The 20,510-nt window shown below is 33.6% G+C and overlaps 1 protein-coding gene across 1 annotated transcript; it reads right to left on the reverse strand.

Moving 5' to 3' along the window:
• Nucleotides 1-322: 322 nt before the first annotated feature.
• LOC140440954 (prostaglandin reductase 1-like) lies at nucleotides 323-18,910 on the reverse strand. Its single transcript, XM_072531311.1, has 6 exons — nucleotides 18,701-18,910; nucleotides 15,806-15,908; nucleotides 15,481-15,663; nucleotides 12,197-12,470; nucleotides 3,622-3,721; nucleotides 323-591 (listed from the first exon to the last, which is right to left on the reverse strand). Exons 1-6 carry the CDS (start codon nucleotides 18,804-18,806, stop codon nucleotides 362-364), a joined length of 996 nt encoding a protein of 331 aa, XP_072387412.1. The 5' UTR covers nucleotides 18,807-18,910; the 3' UTR covers nucleotides 323-361.
• Nucleotides 18,911-20,510: the final 1,600 nt, after the last annotated feature.

Genomic DNA, 20,510 nt, shown 5'->3' on the forward strand with positions numbered 1-20,510 from the left:
AAAGATTATATAAATATTATTATTTTTCCGGATTGTTTTAAAGATATTTTTACTATTTGGTGAACTACTTTTACTATGTATAACCAAGTACATAGCTCGAAACCTTGGAGATGTATTTTTACAGGTGCCCCTTAATAATTTCATGGATACGCCGGATGACTAATGTTTTTCAAGGCAAGGTGGAGGTATTTAATAATACCATACCCATGGTAAAACATGGTTTACATATAGTAGCCTTCATGATAATTTGCGAATTTTTCTCGATCTTGTACTGTTGGTCCTCTACCCTGTGTCAATTTTAAAAGAGGATAGAAATAATAAATCTGTTTTTGGGCAATTTTTAATGAAATTTTATATAATTTTAAACTTTCACAACGGCTTTACCAAAGTTCTTTCCGCTCAACATATCTATAAACGCCTGATAGGTATTTTCAAAACCTTCGGTAACAGTTTCTCGGTACTTTAGTTTGCCTTGTTTGATCCATTCCAGATTCTGTTTGATAGCTTCGGACCATCTATCCACCCAAGTAGCACACTGAAATCCTTGTAAAAACAATTCGTTGCTGATAATTGGACGGTGGAATGATGTTACTAAAAAAAAAATTTGTGTGTTAAAATAGTAATTACTTAAAAAAAAACTACAGTGTGGGTTTAGAAGTAATAAAATAGTATAGAATAAATTTTTGTTATACAGGATCTTTGCACAAAGGTATAAAGCTGTCGAAAATATATACAATATATTTATCTAACTAGTAAAAGTCTTGCAATAATAAAAAAGCGCAAACAAGCAAAAATACTTTTTGGACATTAGTCTATAATAGAGGTGTTTATTATCAAATTATCAAACACTTTGTGCCTTTTACATGAAAGTTGTATGTAAGCCATCTGTTCATTTATAACTACCGTTGTGTTTTAATGTTTTCACTATTCTTCTTTATCATTTTTTCTATGTTTTCTTTTGCCTTTCATTTTAACTGTAATCTGTCTCTTAATTTTTTAAATTGATTTAAAGCATAACTTTAGTTGATCTACCAATAGAAACGAGAACTCAAATTAGTTGAACATCAAGTATAACCGAAAAATATCAAACTGAGGATGGAAAAAATATAAAACAAAAATATGACAATTTGACCAATTAACTATTGACCTTTGGGGTAACAAACTAAATTGAATCTTTTGATCATTCAGAACAAAAAAAAAACAAAAATAATAATAAATAAATAATAATAATAAAGCAAGAAGGAATCTCGTTATTATATATTATTATGTATGTGTAATCATTGAGAAATATAAATATGTCGCTAAGTTAACTTTTATATTATGGACGCCAATGACCATTTTGTCCAAATTTTGTTACGTCAGGTAATTTTTTGTTTAGAATAAGTAATCGCATTCTAAGAAGCACTCATTTGCATTAAAATAAAAAGGCAATCAATAAAGTCTAAGCTAATGGTATTCTTTACGATCCTAATCCCCCGATAATAGATTTTATCATATGTCTTATGGCCACTGTTTCCTTTTTATTGTTTAGGTAGGATCATTAACTTTCACATTCTTTTGAGGAATATAGAAACGTTTTGGACTACGAAATATGTCAATAGTAAATAAGATCATCAAAAAATACTAAAAGTTGTTTATGATGTAAACGTAAATGATAAAAAAATGATAACTGTTGTTTTTATTAATGTTTTCATGCTATATTTACATAATAGTCCATGTTGTGAGACCGCTTCCGTAGGAAAAGTGTTTCTGATTCAGTTTTTTTGCGGATTCTAGTTCAAAAATGTCCCGTTTAAACAAATCTGGAGGGCGTCGGGCGAAACTTTTGGGTAGAAATTGCTTAAACAGTATTAAAAAATCCTCTTTTTTCTCCGGAAAATTATTTTTTAGGGTTTCTGTGTCATTTTTAACAAAAAAGGTCTTTTGTCATTTTTCTCTAAAGGTAACAATTTTTGAGTTATAGGTAAGTAATTTAAAATCTGAAAAATGCAAAAATTCGCATTTTTGAGGCTTGAACTCGTATGCAAATGATTATTTTTGAGGTTGCCAAGTACCTAAATCGAAATTTAAACATTAAGGTTCAAGATTCTGAAGAGAAATCGCAGCTTATTTAAATTTATTAGACCGTTGTTTTTAATAGTTAATTATGCGTGTAACTCGATTTTTAATCGAATAATCAGTAATAGCAAATAGTTTTTATGACACAGCTGATAATCGCAATGTAACGTCATAAACTAGTGACGAAGAATTTCAAAATCATTTGAAATTTTGTCTCAAATTTTGCAGCAATATTAATATTGTCCTGAAGCTATTTTCTTGTGAATTAATAATTTTAGGCAAATTTAATCAACGCCAAAAGATACTGTTCAGCTGCTTTCTTTGACATATCTCAGGCTTTTGACAAGGTATGGCACATAGGACTACAAATAAAGTTAAAGATGCTCCTACACTATCCTTACTTCCAGCTCTTAAAATCCTACATAGAAAATAGACACTTCCTGGTGAAGCACGGTACCGAGCATACTAAGATATATCCTATTCACTCAGCCATCCCACAAGGCAGCGTTCTCGGCCCAATTCTATATCTTTTATACACAGCGGACATTCCAACATCTAGTACAACTACTGTTGCAACGTATGCAGATGACACTGCTATCCTGGCATCCCACACAGATTCATCAACAGCATCAAGAAATCTTCTTCTTTTTCTTTGAGTGCCTCTCCTATCGGAGATTGGATATCATTAGGGCGATTCTAATTTTATTTACTGCTGTTTTGAATAATTCGTTAGTGGTACAGCCAAACCACTCTCTTAAATTTCTCATCCAGGATATTCTTCTACGGCCTGGATTTCTGCGTCCTTGGATTTTTCCTTGCATTATATTTTGTAGGATTTTCAGAAATTCTTCAATCAAACCTAAATAGAATTCAGCAATGGATAAAAGTATGGCGCATCAAATCTAATGAAACTAACTCAATACATGCTACGTAGAGAAACATACCCCCCTGTATATATTGATAATTGTCTAATTCCTCAATCTGAGGGCGCTAAATATCTTGGCATGCACTTGGATCGCCGTCTAACTTGGAAAAAACATATTTTTAACAAACGAAAACAGCTTGGACTTAAATTGAGAAATATGTATTGGGTCATTGGACGCAATTCAAAACTATCTTTGGATAACAAAATTTTACCCCATTCTAAGTCCATTCTAAAGCCCATATGGACTTATGAGATTCAGCTATGGGAAGCACTGCTAGCGTCTCCAATACAAACATCTTACAGAGATTCCAAAACAAGGTGCTACGTGCCATAGTCAATGCGCCATACTATGCATCCAACGAGGTGATTCAACACGACATCCTCCTAAAATCCGTGAATGAAGCCATATTTGCCGTCCGACTTGTCCAACTGAACATAATAAGTGTATTCAAACTAATAAAATTTTAATTTTAGAATTGTAAAGAGGTGACTCACTGGAGTAACTCTCTACATGTCTGTATTTTTTACCATACCAAATGCTTAATGGCCAATGGGCAGATTGTTGTACTCAATGAAGTTAAAAAAAATTTAATCAAAGAATATAAATATATGTATCACATTTAATATTATCAACTCACCTTTACTAGTTTCGTTATATTGTGATATTGACCCACACAGCCCTACACGTCCGAACTTTTTTAGATTCCATATAACTGTACTACTAATTTCGCCACCAACCTAAAAAATAGTGTCTTTATCATGACTTGTAGTCCATTGAAAAGTTACATCGATATTACATTTTTTTTATTTACAAAAAATCTGCTTAAATCTAATTAAGGTTATTAGCGGAACGGTAACAGTTAATTACACTTTGCTTAGTAAATTTATGTCTTTTAAAAACAAAAGTAGGTTATCTATATTGTTTTCTGTATTTCAAATGTCTTGAAGATTGTTTGGTAAATGGTATTTAATTTTGTGACGATTAAACTTTTCGCACTTTTCCACTAGCACCCAAATTGGGCGTTTTTCTTTCCTAAACAAATGTTTAAGAGTAAGACTGGTCAAGTGTCAAGTGTTATATCTTCCCGGTCTTGTTCTATGGAGCAGAGGCATGGACCACAACGGAAGCCACCCTGAAGAAACTAGAATCCTTTGAGCTGTGGATATATCGCCGTATTCTTCGGATATCCTGGACAGACCACATCACTAACGTGGAAGTAATGCAGAGAATAGGCAAAAGCAAAGAAATAATCTTCACCGTAAAGAAACGGAAGATTGAGTACTTCGGACATGTCATGAGGCATACTAAGTACCGGCTGCTACAGTTAATAGTCCAAGGAAGAATGTCCAAGTCGTAAACGGTAAATAATTATTTGCTTTCGTCTGGATACCTCGAGTGGTTGCCATGGTCCAATCTTATTTTTTAACTCCTGAAACTTTAATGGTGTGTATTTCAATGTTCCAGTTCTCGAACAGGTGCTTTATGAAGTAGCTTTTTAGATCCATAGTTACAGATTGGGGTGATATGGGAATACTGTTGTCGTTTATAGCTTCTTTGGCATTTTTGTCTGCTGCTTCGTTACCTGCTATTCCAACATGTGATGGAACCCAGAGAAACTTGCGATGCTTGTATCTTTAGTATTCAATTTATTTAGTTCTTCCTTTATTAGTAAAGCTAATGGCTGCTGCGTGTATATTTTCCTGATTATTTGTAGTGGTGATATAGAATCTGTCACGATTAATATTTTGTTCATTTTACTGGCATTTGCGTGTAGTATCGCTTGGTAAATTGCATAGAGTTCTCCTGTTAGTATAGTTGCAGTATCTGGAATTCTAAGTTTGAGAATCTTGGTGGTGTTAATTATTGCCACTCCGACTCCATTTTTAGTTTTAGACGCTCTGTATAGTATACTGTGTAATCGGAAAGAGAGTTAATTAGATCTCTGAAGAGATCTTGAACTGTAATTGACTCTTAGAATTTTTATAATCCAAGGTGAAGATGGAGATATATTTTTGTATTGATATAAGGGTGAAAATTGCTTCCAGTTCCAGATTTACATTAATGCTGTAAGGGAGTTGTACGATGATATGACGAGTGTAATGAAGATTGGACAAAAAGTGACAAAAAAGATAAAAGTGACCAAAGGACTTCGCCAAGGCTGCTGCATTGCACCTACACTTCTTTAAGATTTATTTGGAGGGGGTTTTGGATATTTGGAAAAGAAAATGTGAACCTATGGGTGTTAAAATTGGAGACCATACACTGTACAGCTTGCATTTTGCTGATGACCAAGTAATACTTGCAGAAGATCAAGATGATATCCACTACATGTTACGAAAAATAGATGAAGAATATACTAAGTGAAGAATATAATAATCAATTAATCCATCAAAAACAGAGTACGTAGTAGTGGGAGGTGAAGGAAAGCACTTAGAACTAGGAAGCAAACAAATTTAAAATACTGATAGCTATAAATATCTCGGTGTAAACGTTACAAACAATGGTCGAAATACAAAAGAAATAGCTACTAGAATTGGTCAAGGAAATTCAGCAATAAGTCAACTGAATAGTATACTTTCGAACAACCACATCACCCGAAACACAAAAATTAGGATATATAAAAGTATCATAGAAAGCATTGCTACATATGGTTCAGAGCTTTGGGTAATAAATAAAAATGACGCATCCAAAATAAAAGCAATGGAAATGAATTATTGGAGAAGATGTTGCCAACTCACTAGAAGAGATATAATAAGGAATACTGAAATCAGAGAGCGTATGGGCATAGACATTGCTGGAAACTATAGAATGCAAAAGGCTGAAATGGTATGGCCACGTAGAAAGGATGAATGATCAACGATGGCCAAAGAGAATGTTACAGTGGATCCCCACCAACCGCAGGAAAAAGGGAAGACCGTGGAGACAAGAAGTAAAAGGTGCAATGGAAGATAAGGGTCTACATGTAGATGACTGGAACGATCGCAAGCGTTGGAAGCTAGGTTGCGAGAAACGGCGCCAGCTGTATTGAGTAGGTTCTTCGCATGATAAATTCTGTGGAAATATGGAAGATTGAACTTTGAAGAGTCATTAGCCAAGGATATGACTAAAATATTATTTATTGGAATTAATTAGTAGCTGCGTACGAAGCTCTAGTGTGGGTTCACCTATTTCAGCTTGTATGATATTTGTCGGAATTGTTATGTACGTTTCAAGTATAATCCTTAAGTAGGTACATATTATGTAACGTATCCAAAGGTTTTAACGTTGTTGATTAAAGAGATTATACCGGGTGGTAAATCGCCAAACGGGTCATAGGAAACTTAATGGGAAATTCTAAATTGTTGAATTCCTGCTTCCCTAAATATTTTACATCAAAAGTTATAAGAAACTTTTTATAGAGGAGTGAAATCTGCATTAAAAACAAGTGTTAAAATTGTTCTACGAATTAAGCGTACTCCAAAATTTTACAAAAATATAATATATTTTTCAGGCCACCCCTTAAAGTCAGACCACAGGCGGTACAAGAATGTGTATGACATGTTGTTGCGTTTGATCATATTGATGTTTCTGATATTTGACAATATTTGAATTTTGAATTGTCAATATTTTTATTTTATGATTAAATTATAAACAACAAATTTTCGCAAATAGTACTACTACTAGTTAACAATAAATAGTATTTTGTAAGCAATAAATTATATTGTTTACAAAGCAATAAAGTTGATAAAATGTAATCAGTTCACGAAAAATTGCGATAATGTTATATGCTTATTTAATGTAAGATAGTATAAAATACACTCCAATTCAATTTTAGGTAATATAACAATTCAAATTCGAATTTAAATATAGTTTTACTGTAATCCTTCCTAAAAATAATTTATGATAATTTCTAAACATAAAACTATAAAAAAATGTTCAAACAATAAGCCATTTTGTACTAAGCAGTATCCCAATCGATTGTAAAATTCTCGTCTAACATTAGCCAGAACACGTGGCGTTATTTTTGCACACTCTTCAATAATTCGCATTTTTAATTTTAATGCTTCTATATCTGTAAAATTTTGGTCAGAATTAATTTTTGATCTTAGATGCCCCCAGATAAAATAATCGTTTGGAGCTAGATCTCCGGATCTCGGGTGCCACTTAATGTTACAGTCAGGTCCAATCAAACAATTATTAAAGTTGTTTTTAAGGAATTCCTTAAATTCCAGTTATTGTGCGCAGGGCATCAATCCATTTGAAACCAAATTTCTTCTGTATTTGGACCTATTTCTGCAAGTCTGTGTAAAATCTCTTCTTGTAGCAAGTCTAAAAATTTTTTTGAATTTAAATTTTCCTCATAGAAAAATTGTCCAATAATATTGTGTTCGAATATTCCTAACCAGACATTTATTTTTCGACGATATTGGATATGGCTTTCAATAATATCCTTAGGTTTTCCTGTCGACCAAATCCTATAATTTTGAACATTTGGTTCACTATTTAATGTAAATGTACATTCATCACTAAACAAAATGTTTTTTTAATTGTCTGTCTGCATTACCCCTCTCTAAAATTTCATAACAAAATTCCGCTCGTTACTCAACATCTCCTTCTCTTAGTTCTTGAAGAAATTGAAATTTATATGAACGGAAATTATTCATTTTCAAAATTTTTAAAACTGTGGGATTATGAACATTAAACTGGTCTGCGATGTTCCGAGAACTTATTTTAGGATTTTCTACAACTGCTGTTAATACATTTATTTAATTTTGATTTTCTAAATTTCTTGGTACTTCAGCAATATTGTTTGTACACGTACAATTAGAAATCACGGTCCCAGTATTTTCAAAATTTTGTATCCTTTGAATTTTTGAATGACTTGGAATTGGTTTATTGCGATATCTTAAAAATAAAGAACTGACAATTCATTGCCTGAATAAAACATTTTTATTATTGGTACTTTCTCCTCAACTGAATACATTTATTCTCAACTTTATTGTTTTTTAAACAATAAATCACAAAATAAAAATTTTGGCAATTCAAATATTGTCAAATATCAGAAACATCAATATGACCATAGATAAATAATATAATATGACCAAACGCAACATGTCATACACATTCTTGCACAGCGTGTGAACTGACTTTAAGGGATGGCCTGAAAAACGTATGATATTCTTGCAAAATTTTGGAATACGTTTAATTCGTAGAACAATTTTAACATTTGTTTTCGATACATATTTCAGTCCTCTACAAATAGTTTTTCTTGACTTTTGGTGTAAAATAATTAGGGAAGCAGGAATTCAACAATTTAGAATTTTCCACTGGGTTTCCTATGGCCCGTTTGACGATTCACCACCCTGTATTTTTGAGAGGATGCAATTTTATTTTTTTGATGTTTGGGGGTGGTTACATTATTTGTAGCAAATTAAATTTATAAAAAAGTTCTAAATAAACATAACTAAAAATTTTTGAACAAATTTTCTTTTAAAACTTTTTTCTAGTAATTTTACAATAAAATAACAGAGAAATGTTATAGAGAGTTATTAATATAATAAGTTTCACTACAAATTTATTAATTTTAATAATTTGGATCTGGATCTTTTTAATCTGAATTTTGCAGCGCTCTGGAGTTCACCGGGTTCTTAAATACTCGCCATCTTGGAATAAGGGGTTCAAAGAGTTTTCACGCTGTATATCGTAAACTATATTAGAAGCCACAGTTAGAATGCAGTACTGGTCTTACGGCGCGCAGCGATATCGGTTATGTCGGCATAGTGGTAGGTGTGTGGTGGTTTGGTGATAGACTGAGAAATCAGTCCAGAAATCAGAATCATGTACGCGCTTCGTTTCAAAAATCTTTACTTAAAAAAAAACAGAAAAAAGATTTTTAGAAAAGAAGTCCTGTACATAAAAATAATATTTGCTGAATACTGTACTGTTTCTATATTAGAAGAAAAATTTTGGAATGCCACTGGCGAAGCAAGATTTCAACGATGGAAGAAATTCTTATAAATATAAAAAAACTTGCAAAAGTTTACCAAAAAAAATAGAAAACTGTAGAAGTGACTTGATCATCCCTAATTTCCGAATTAATTTCCCCAAACCGAGACCGCTGTCACCATTCTAATAAAATTGGGGGGTTAAGCGTGATCATTTAGGATTGAAGCTGTAGATGAATCGACTAAACCCCTCTAATGAATTGTCTCCACTCTGATAAAGGCTGTCACCATTGTAGAAGTCTGTTTCAATGTCCTTATCAATGCCTCTACAATTTTTAGGAGATACTTATCCTTGCGAGCGGGGCAAGGCTTACTGGTTCCACTAGTCTGGACTGACTGGTTCCGCCCTCGCGGATTTACAAGAGGGTAGGGAAATCTTTCTGGAAAGGAAGGGAATCAAGGACTTCTCGGTCTCAGGTCCTGCAAAGAGTGAGAGGCTATGTGCTTACGTTAGAAGCCGGAGCACTGCATAAGCGAAATGTGTATCTCTTCTAGTCTCGACCTGTAACGGCTAGGAATAACAAAAACAAATTTCGAGTTTACGATGTATTAACTATACTGTACACTACAAAATATCAGTTAGGACCAAAAATGTTCGATCAGGCGCGAAGGGAGACGAGAAGAGACAAGCAAGGAATTAAAGGTCGGACAATTCCGTATTATTAGATATACCTTGGGTTAGTATATAGATCTTAGTTACCTTCGCGTATTTAAGCTCTAGCTAGAGAATACGCCTCCAGTCCTACAGGGATTTGAGATTGCGAACCTTCGAATCTCCAGTTGCCGACACTTATACGTCACACTATCCCGTCGAGTTAAATAACGCGTCCACTGTCTGCGTATCGTCCAATCTCCACACTATGGCGTGGAGCGTCTGGCGTGACCACTTCCCACTAGCCTCGCTCTCGCGTGGGGCCCTCTCAGACGCCGCGCTATTACTGAACTTTTGACCAACTTCTGCTTGTTTTTTTATGTATTGCCAACTCGTACCTTAGATTCTTTTTGTCACGTCCGAATGTGTTAAACTGGATCACGCTATGTAAAACTTCTTAGTCAGCTCAATTCTTCTCACTTGTTTAACAATTCGTACCTTGTATTAATTTCCAACAAGGTCTAAGTGTCGTAATTTTTTAAACATTCAGGCTTGTGTTAAACTGGGTCAATTGTTTTGTTTTTAATTTGAAATGTATACGTTAAACTGTGTCGAATTTATTCTTTATTAATTTGGAATATATAGTAATTACTTAAATAATTATTACTCTTTACTAGGCTAATTACCTCTTAATTTTTTCCTTCTTTATTTCCTTGCTGTTTACATTACATATTCTTTTAACTGAGTTAAATAAGAGAATAAACAAAAGAAAAACAAATTAATTCTATAAAAAAATCCTGTCTAATACCTCGTAAATACTTATATACATATATACAAAAAAAATGCAAGTAGGTTACCCTAAACTACACGATAAATATATAGACATAACATACACAAGAAGACCATAACTGAAATGTACTGTACGTACAGTACTAACAAAAAACAAATGAGCATTAAATCTGAGATATTTCTCGTTAATTATTACTAATCGCAATCTAATCTAAATCAACCTCATTCTCTGAATCATCTCCTATATTAATTATCACCAGTTCAATATCTTCCTGCAAATTGTCCATCGCAAACATTTGTTCTTCTACTTTCTCGACGTGGTTCACATAATTATGCCATTGCTCTTTATATACGCGTTGATAAGCTTCTTTTATCAACCGTTCTACCGTTTTTTCTTTAAAATCGACATTGTTTTAAACCACGTACCTTTTCACTTGACTCCACCGTATCTCAATCGGGTTCAGCTCGCAACAGTAACGCGGCAGTCTCAAAATCTTAACGCTATATTTTTCCGCAATTGTTTCAATTTTGTACTTGTCGTACTTGTCTCTAAATGCGGCCGCAGTATCCAGTAATTCACTTTTTAGGTAATCTTCCTCGAACAAAAAGTTTGTTTCGATTAGCCAATCCTCGAGTTGCCTTTTGTTCCACAATTTTTTTTCAGGAAATCAAATTTGCGGGAGTGGTATAACGCGTTATCCAAAACGACAACGTTTTCTTTGTCTTTCGGCAAGTTTGGAATTAACTTCTTCTTAAACCATTCTTCATATAGATCGTCCATTTCGTCGTGGTAATCAGCGGTTTACAATGGAAAATACTATTGAAAATTGATAAATATAGATAAACCAATGATAATGAGTTTTTGATATACATATTTTATAGTATTTTTTTTTTCATGTTATTGTCTAGTTCGACAATGTAACTCTCTTATTTATACATCGATAATTGAATAACACTTTAGTTGAAACAATAATGAGAGTCTCTTATACAACCGTACGCAATTGTTGTGTGCGCGTATATTCCAGCGCTATGATTCTTAAATCCGGTCCTGATTCACCGCTCTTGGCTAACCGGCAACATGGTCGGCCGTTCTGCACTGCATTCTAACTGTGGCTTCTACTATAGCAACCCTACAGAAAATGTTATCAGACATTATTTGTAGCAAGTTAAATTGTCTACAACTTTATTCCTATTACTTTTTATCGTAAAATGGAAAATAAAAAAGTTAATAAAAATAACTATACATTTTTGAATAAACTTTTTTGGGTAAAATGCATTATCAGTCGTGAAATTTTAGACTCTAGTTTCTTTCGCAACACCACTGTAAAACATTAAGTATAAACTTACAAAACAAACCTTGCCCTTTTCTCTTTATCTTTGTCACCATCTTCATTAAAAATTACAGTAAATTACTCGAAAATTATAAATAAAAAATACGAATTATAATTTAAATTTTATAAAAAAAGTTTAACATCAACTCGACGAATCTTATATAACACGTGCTGATGATTGCCCCAGTATAAAGTCCGAATTGTAGCTTCAAGGCAAACACAAAGTTGATGGTTAGCGTTTACAAAAACTTATAATTACCATCGGGTACTTGTTTTGTTTCTGTCATTAATCACATCGCAAAATTTACAACCAATAAATAATTAATTATTGCTAAACATAGCTAACAAAGGTTTGATTGATAGCCACTAGCTACATAGATAAATTTTTATTACACACAGAGATGACAACCGACAAAGTAAAATAAAATGCAAGGACAATAAAAAGCAATAAATATAATCAGACTATCTTAAAATATATTTCAACAAAGCAATAAATACGATGGAATATATACTTACATTATCAAAATACGAGTCAATCCCACCTGGTGCGTATTTCTTGATAGCTGTATCAATAGACTCGGTCTTATAATTTATGAAATGATCGAAGCCTAACTTTTCAACCAACCATTTTCCCTTTTCGTCAGAACCAGCAATTCCTATTACTTTGCATCCCTTGATTTTAGCGATCTGACCAACCAGACTTCCCACAGCACCTGCTGCTCCAGATACTACGACAGTATCGCCTGCTTTGGGTTTGCAAATATCTAGCAGGCAAAAATACGCCGAATGTCTGAAACGAAAATAAAACAGTGCATAGGTTGATGGTTAGTAGAAATACATTATATATTGCTGTAAATGGCCAACTTATAAACAATATTAGATATGCAGACGATACAGTGATGCTGGCAGATAGTGTTCAGAGGGGCTCCAAAGGATGATGGATAACGTTGTAGAAACATGTAACAAATACGGCCTAAAACTAAATTGCAAGAAGATAAAAATAATGATTATTAGTAAGAACACCAACATAAACGCCCAAATTACAATAGTCGATACACCGTTAGAAAGAGTGGAAAAAATATGCTATTTGGGCTGCAATATTAAGGATACTTGGGATCACAGCTACGAAATAAAAACGCGTATTGAAAAAGCCAGAAACTGTTTCAACAGCCTTAGGAAGATTCCCTGCAACTTATCTTTAGGTATCAATATACGCATAAGGATTCTTAGATAGTTACGTCTATGAGGTAAAAAGCTGGAGGAAGCCTTACAGAAGATGCCATAAAACGATTAGAGGCATTTGAAATGTGGTGCTACCGACGTATGTTGAGGATCTCAAATATACACCACACAAGTAACATAACAATTCTCCAGCTGCTAAGGAAAGACAAAGAAAGTATTAACACCGTAAAGAACAGAAAATTGGCTTACTTCGGCCACATCATGCGTAATAATAAATACCGACTTCTACAGTTGATTCTATAAGGCAAGATTGAGGGTAAGACAGGCCCTGGACGTAGACATATATCCTGGCTGGCCAATCTTAGGAAGTAGACTAGTCTAACGTCAACTGCTGTGAATAGAATAAGATGGTTCAATGTGCTCGCCAACATCTCTAGAAGATAGGCACATTTAGAAGAAGAAATATATTCATCTTCTTATTTTCGTGCTATGCCAATTACTGAATGAATCATATTGACTATCATAATTTTATTTACCACTCTGAAGAGAGAGGACGAAGAATGATTAAACCACTCACGTAGGTTATGAAGCCACGATGTTCTTCTTAGATCGGGACCCCCCTATCCAGATATTTTGCCCTGAATAAAAACATGGAGGGCTCCATAACGTTCTTGGTGTCGCATGACTTGGGCAAAATACTCAAATTTTCGTATTCTTACCGTTTTTATTACTTTGGGTTGTGTTTTTAAACATTATAATACTTCTTAATTTGCTGCGTAGCAGCCTTCGATAGACCAATATTTCGAAAGCTTGAAGTTTATTTAGTAGCGATATAGTGAGCGTCCATCTTTTAACTCCGTACGATAATGTCAAGAAGATATAACATTTGAGGAGTCTTATTTTCAGGTTATTGTTATTATTTCGTCCACATATTAAATTTTTTGTTTGGAAAAAGCCTTTGCTCTTATCCCAGTTGTCATTTATATTTGAACCCAGATAAGTGACGGTCTCAGTTTTATCTATTTTAGTAACGTATTTATGTAGTAGCCTACTGGTGTTCTGTTAACTACCATGTATGTATGTATGTATATATATATGTATCTGTACACGATATATATATATATATATATATATATATATATATATATATATATATATATATATATATATATATGTATCTGTACACTATATATATATATATATATATATATATATATATATATATATATATAGGTTTTGAAGTATTATTTAAAGTTTAAAACCGCATTCTTTGCATTCTCTAGTAACACTGTCAATGAATAACTGTAGTTCTTCCGCAGAACTCGCAAGCAATACAGTATCATCCGCATATCTAAGATCACTAAGTTTAATGCCATTGACAGTGAAACCGACATTAACCCTGGCAAGTGCCTCTTTGAGAATATGCTCGGAGTATAGATTAAAAAGCAATGGTGACAATATACACCCCACTGAGAATTTCATATAATAACAAAATGTACCTGTACAAAATTAACTAACTTTACAATTAAAATCGCATTTTTCGTATTTTTCATTTTTAAAATTTTTTCAACGTCCTGTAGAGGGCAAAAGATGAATATTTTTTGAAAAACCGCAAATAAAGATTAGTTTTGTAATACCAATTGGCAACTTTTGCGCACTATTCCAAAACAGTTTTTGAAATTGTCATATTAAGTCTTTTGCTATTATTTTAAAACTATGGACTAGTCTTTGTAGGCTATCTTCATCTTGGGCTATCAATATTGCGTTGTCTGCGTAACGGAGTATGTTTATTTCTTTGTTTCCCATTCTGTATCCTCTTCCTTTGTTAACGCTATTGATGATTTCATCCATGATCAAATTAAAGAGCATGGGGCTCAATGAATCTCCTTGTCTTATTCCGCTGCCTATTTCTATAGGTTCTGTAAGTTGTCCATCTATTATGACTTCCATTTTGTTGTTTTGGTAGATGTTTTCGATAGTTTTTATAATATATAGGGGAACTTCTCTATTATACAGAAGATGGATTACATCTATGAGTCTTACTCTGTCAAACGCTCAGACACAGAAATGCTGGTCTATTATAGACTCTAGTAATTTCTCAGTAATATGCTTATAACGAATATTGCATCTGTACACGATCTTCCATTACGAAAACCCTGTTGTTCATCTTCCAAACTTATCCTCTGATTTATTAGCCTCTTGTAAAATTTTAGTTGTAAGTTTTAGCGTAGTATTTAACAAGTTTATACCTCTTTAGTTTTCTGGCTGTTTTATTCTATATTGTACTCTCTAAATCATTACCCATTTCCTGCAATTCGTTCATATTCTTTGATAGTAATATTATATCGTCTGAAAATATCAGTTTTATTGTATATAGTCCGTTGATATTGTTCTTTTATTTTATCAGTTTAAATTTTTTAATACGTCTTCAGTGAATATCTTCGGCAATAGAGGGTCTCCTTGTCTGACACATATTTTTGTTATGAGTGGCAATTAACGATATGCGCTGGGAATTATGGGATCAGCATTAAAGACATTCTAAGCTGTGGCATAGCCGCAGATTTGTTAATTTGTTTGAATAGTTTTAAAACTTACAAAACATAGAGAAATATACAAACCCTGGTCTTCCTAAAACTCCTAGCAAAGCAGATAGAGAAATGTCTCCTAAATTTTCTGTAATTAATTGTGGTATTTTGTCTTTTTGAGGGTGACTTCCGTCAGATATAGTATGTGTTCTCCATCCAAAGAAACCGACAACGATTCCTCCAACTGGAAATTTTGGATTTTTGCTTTCTAAGATTCTAAAACCATAAGTAAAAAACGAGAATAAGAATGGATTTTTAATAAATACAATTATGACATAATACAAATATTTTATGAAATACAATTATATTGTGAGTTGTTGATGATTCTGAACACTTAAAATAATCGCTAAGCACTCACCTGGCTACTTGAAATCCAATCATAGTTTGGCCTAAAGGTAAAAATTGAGCTCGCGCCCTTATAAAGGGATCCACACTGATATAAAGTGCTTCTGCTAAGAATTCTAAAACATATTAATGTATGTCTTAACTAAAAATAATAAACTAGATAAAAAATAATAATACTTGACGTTTGGGCACCCATTTTAGAGCTATTATCAAGATGGATATGGTTCCGTTCGAGTTCAGAGTCTCAATTTGCCTACTCCTCTCACTCGTGACGCATCAGTATCTTGTTCTCCAGAAATACTAGAACTGTCAAATGTTCGTAAATACGGTTGTGGATTTGTCGGTTTGTCTGTCCTATGTAAGTTCGTGGGCAACTGAAACAAGGTATCTCGTAGACACCATGGTCTTCATTGGGGATTTGGTCTTTTATGGATCTGACGAGACTGGACAACTTGAAGTGAGTAGTGAAGATGGGTGTGACGTTCAATGACACCTTTGATTAGAGGTAGAAATATTTTGGGTTAATGACCAGGCGGCAAGGTTTCTTTTTTGGATGGAATGGGGATTAGATGTTTTGAATGCTCCTATTGATTTGGGTTTTGTGGTAGCCGTTTTTTAAGAGTGTTTGCCTTATTGAATTGACTTCGGATGATCTGTGATTGCCGTCGCTAAGTCTTATGGAACGGGAAACAAGAGTGATGATAACTGAATTGAGTTGGGCAGGGTGACGATGTGACTGGGCATTATGAGATAACGGTTTGTATGGGTGGATTTTCGGTACACGGAATAGGAAAAACTGTGAGGTGGGTGTTTCTGAATAAGAACATCAAAGAATGGCAAAGACGCTTCATACTCAATTTCCATCATGAATTGAATATTGGGATTTATTCCATTCAGGTGGGACGAGAAGAGATCTAAAGTGTCTCTAGCATGGAGCTAAATGACAAAAGTGTTATCAATGTACCGTAACCAGCAGGTGGGTTTGAGATTTGATGAGTACAGGGCTGTGTTTCGAAATGTTCCATGTAGATATCAGCTATTACCTGAGAGAGGGGATCCCATTGGGGCACTTTGATTTGACGATAGAAATAATTTTTGAATGAAAAGAATGTATTAGACATGCAGTGTTTTATAAGAGATAAGAGATATCCCCCTGTTGGGGGGATTTGATGGTAATGTCAAAGATAGCAGTGGTTTCATCAATCGGAATGTTGGTGAATAAAGAAACAATGTCAAAACTAACTAGTATATCTAAGGGTAAATAGAAATGTTTTCTAGAAGATCAATGAAATAAGAAGAATTTTTGACAAAGGACGAGGCGTTTTCGGCTAATGGATTTTCAATGGATTATTTGCCAATGTTTGAGTGGTGCGGTTGTATGCATTGACGATGGGTTATAGGGAGACATTGGGCTTATGAGATTGAGATTTTTCGATGTCTGGAGGTAGAGTGGACTTTTTATGATAAATTTGGTCGTTTTTTTTTCTAGATAAGTGCTGGGATCGTTTGGGATTTGTTTGTGTTCTGTGAAATTAGGAAGTTCGAACATTTTGTCGAAATAATTCAAAGAGTTGAGAATGACGGTGGCATTACCTTTGTCGGACGGAAGGATGACAATGTCAGGGATATTATAAAGTTCTTTGAGGGCACGTCTTTCTGAAAGATTGATATTTGACAATGGGTGTTCGGAAAAAAGGAAAATTCTAGCGACGTCTTGTCTGGCAACTTCGGCTTGGTTGGAAGGAAGATGAAAAATAGCTTCTTCAGTTTAACAAAAAATTTTCTCAGTTGGGATGGAAAGAGCAGTGACAGAAAAATTTAAGCCTTTTGACAGAGTTTTGGTAGCTGAATTGGATACAGGAATATCTGAGAAATTGCGTACAACAGTAAAAGGTTGTTGATTTGAAATGGGCGATGGATTTTGCTGACAGATAAGTTGGTCCAGTTTGCTTTTCTGGGTTCAGGTTTTGTTATCAACTTATCACTTATTTTTTGTTATTAACTTATCAACATATCAACTTAGCTGTCAGGAAAATCCACCACCCCTTTCGAATTAACAACCTCCTACTGTTGTATTCAATTGCTCAGATATTCACATATCCGATTCAGCTACCAAAGTGTAAAACTGAAGCAGCTATTTCTCATCTTGGAAAGCCATCTCATCTGCCATACTCAACGACCACAAAAACTAAATGTATGGTCATGAATACTGGGTACTCAGTTAATTGGGTCGTTTTTTATAGAAGAACATTTAACAAGCGATAATTATGAAATGCTACTTAGAAATGAAAGTGTACCTGCCCTGAAAAACAAGTTTGGAGCCAATTTTAATCCGATATGGTTTCAGCAAGACCGAGCTCCAGCTTATTTTGGTGCAAATGTTCGGCGTTATTTAGATCAGACATTTCATGTACGATGGATTGATAGATTAGATAATAAATGGCCTCCTCGCTCACCCGATTTGAATCATAAAGATTATTTTTAATGGAGATACTTGAAAAGTAGAATTTACATGACTAAACCAGCAAGATTTGCAGAGCGAATCGATGAATCAAAAAATTTATTCAGACGATGGGGCGTTTCTAGGATTTTGTTTTTTATCTTTTTAAGATGTTCCTTACAACAGAAAATAAAAACAAAGTGACGTATTAAAAAAAAACAAAGTCACTAATGATATCAGAAAAATGGTAAGTCTGGCAACATTACAAACATCAAATTTCAAATCTTGATTTTGCAAAATATGTATATCACTGGTTTTGTAAAATTCTAATATTAGTTATTTTGGAGGTTAATTCTCTTCCTAAACAGTTAATTTTTCTCAACATCGTCAAATGTAAATAGAACACATAACTCCATTTTTCACTCATCTCTGCAACTACATAGGTATATTTCTAATGGTCATATTTACCTCCATCTTTTATTTGTCTTAATTCCTCTTCCACTAGTTTGACATTTTCTGGTTTAGGAACACCTTCAAAATGTTTCTCGAAAAGAAAAACCTTGGCTTTTACCATATTCGTAGCCGGAGATATTTATTATTTGTGTTTTAAAACTGACTTGATTTATATAACACTAGATACATTTTTTGAGATAAACCAGATTTATCAGTTCATGTTATGATAATTATTATCAAGCTGTGTTGCCAAAGTTTAATATATTTCTTTTAAATTCTTTATTCTTTTCATGATTTTGTAGTAAATATAAATATATCCTAGATCAGGGGTGCTCAGACTTGTAGTGTCTGCGATCTACCAAAAAATATTTAGAAGACAAACGATCGACTACCGACTACTCTAAATTACGTAGATTTATGAAAATGCTTTTATTGTAAGTGTAAATAAATACAAAATATAATTAAGACATCTAATCAGGCATCTGACGAAGCTACCTTTAACAGAAATGGCATTACGAACCATTATAACACGCACATCTGGGCCGAAGAAAACCCCCACGCAAAAATGTCTCTCATCACCAAAGAAATTTTAAAGTCAATGTTTGGGCAAGAATTGTGGATAATAATCTAATAGGGTCAGTAATCCTTCCAAACAATTTAAACGGTGAAATTTATTTACACTTTCTAGAAAACGTGTTACGAAAAGCTCAATCTTGCAGTCAGGAAAAATATGCGATTTTACAGGATGGCGCTCCAGCGCATTACTATAACGAAATAAGAGAATATATTTTTGATCAGTAACCTGGACGCTGAAATGGAAGGGGCCCTGATGCGCCTATTTCTGGGCCACCCAGAGGTGCAGATCTTAACCCAATTGACTTTTGCTTCTGGGGTTTTATGAAAGGGTACGTATATTCCGTACCAATTACGGACGAACAATAACTGGGGAATAGAATCATGGAAGTTGCAAATCGATTTCGTTAGAAGCCCATGATTTTGCAAAATACGTGTCGAATGCGTATTCAAGAAAATGGAGGTCATATTGAACATTTGTAAAATCCACCACATATTTGCAAATGGTTAAGTAAGATTATAGAGACCTGGTAATAATATGAAAATTTATTTATATTTTACATTTTGTTAGGTACTCAGAAATGTTTAAACATATTAAAAAAGAAGTTGCATCTCGATAAAAACTGGCTTATCGAAAAAGTACCAAGCGACAAAAAGTTTTAAAAATATTGTGTTTAACTGATGACACCACAATAATAATTTAATTGGAAAGTAGACAAACATTTGGGGGGGGGGGGGTTCACTTAACAAAACCCCCATAAAATTTTTATGGGGTGTACAAATTTCACTGTTATTTTCAAAGATATTTCTGCTATAAGAAAGCTACATGTCCATTTTCAATATAAAATCTTTAACAGTTTTCGATATAGTGGAAACATCCGATTTTTATTTTCTAATTTCAAAGAGCCGTAAATTTTTTATGTGCACATTTGTACAAAGGTAAAAAAGGTTCAATCGAACTATTTTTATTCCCAGAATACGCGATTTAATTAATGACTTTCCTTTTTTACACCCTGTATCTTGTTTTGTAAATATATTTTAGCTTGCAGTAAGCACTTTCCGTGTATCCCGGTGTATCTTTCCGGTGGGGTGTATCTGGGGTGTTCTGCGCAATAGTTTTACATGTCTAAAATCTGCCCAAAATGGATATACCCAAATGAACACCAGATCAAAATAATCCAGTAAGACATACGCTCTTCGACAGACCCATTGGACAGTGGAGAAGAGGAAGACCTAGAAATAAATTCCTTGA

Source organism: Diabrotica undecimpunctata, chromosome 5 (assembly GCF_040954645.1).
Source record: "Diabrotica undecimpunctata isolate CICGRU chromosome 5, icDiaUnde3, whole genome shotgun sequence".
In the NCBI taxonomy this organism is placed as follows: domain Eukaryota; kingdom Metazoa; phylum Arthropoda; class Insecta; order Coleoptera; family Chrysomelidae; genus Diabrotica; species Diabrotica undecimpunctata.

Excerpts from the sequence above, each read along its gene's own strand:
- LOC140440954 (XM_072531311.1), bottom strand. The coding sequence starts at position 18,806 with ATGGTAAAAGCCAAGGTTTTTCTTTTCGAGAAACATTTTGAAGGTGTT. Across the intron at positions 12,471-15,480 it reads GGAGTTTTAGGAAGACCAGG|ACATTCGGCGTATTTTTGCC; the intron begins GTTTGTATATTT and ends TTTTCGTTTCAG. Across the intron at positions 592-3,621 it reads ATATAACGAAACTAGTAAAG|TAACATCATTCCACCGTCCA; the intron begins GTGAGTTGATAA and ends TTTTTTTTTTAG.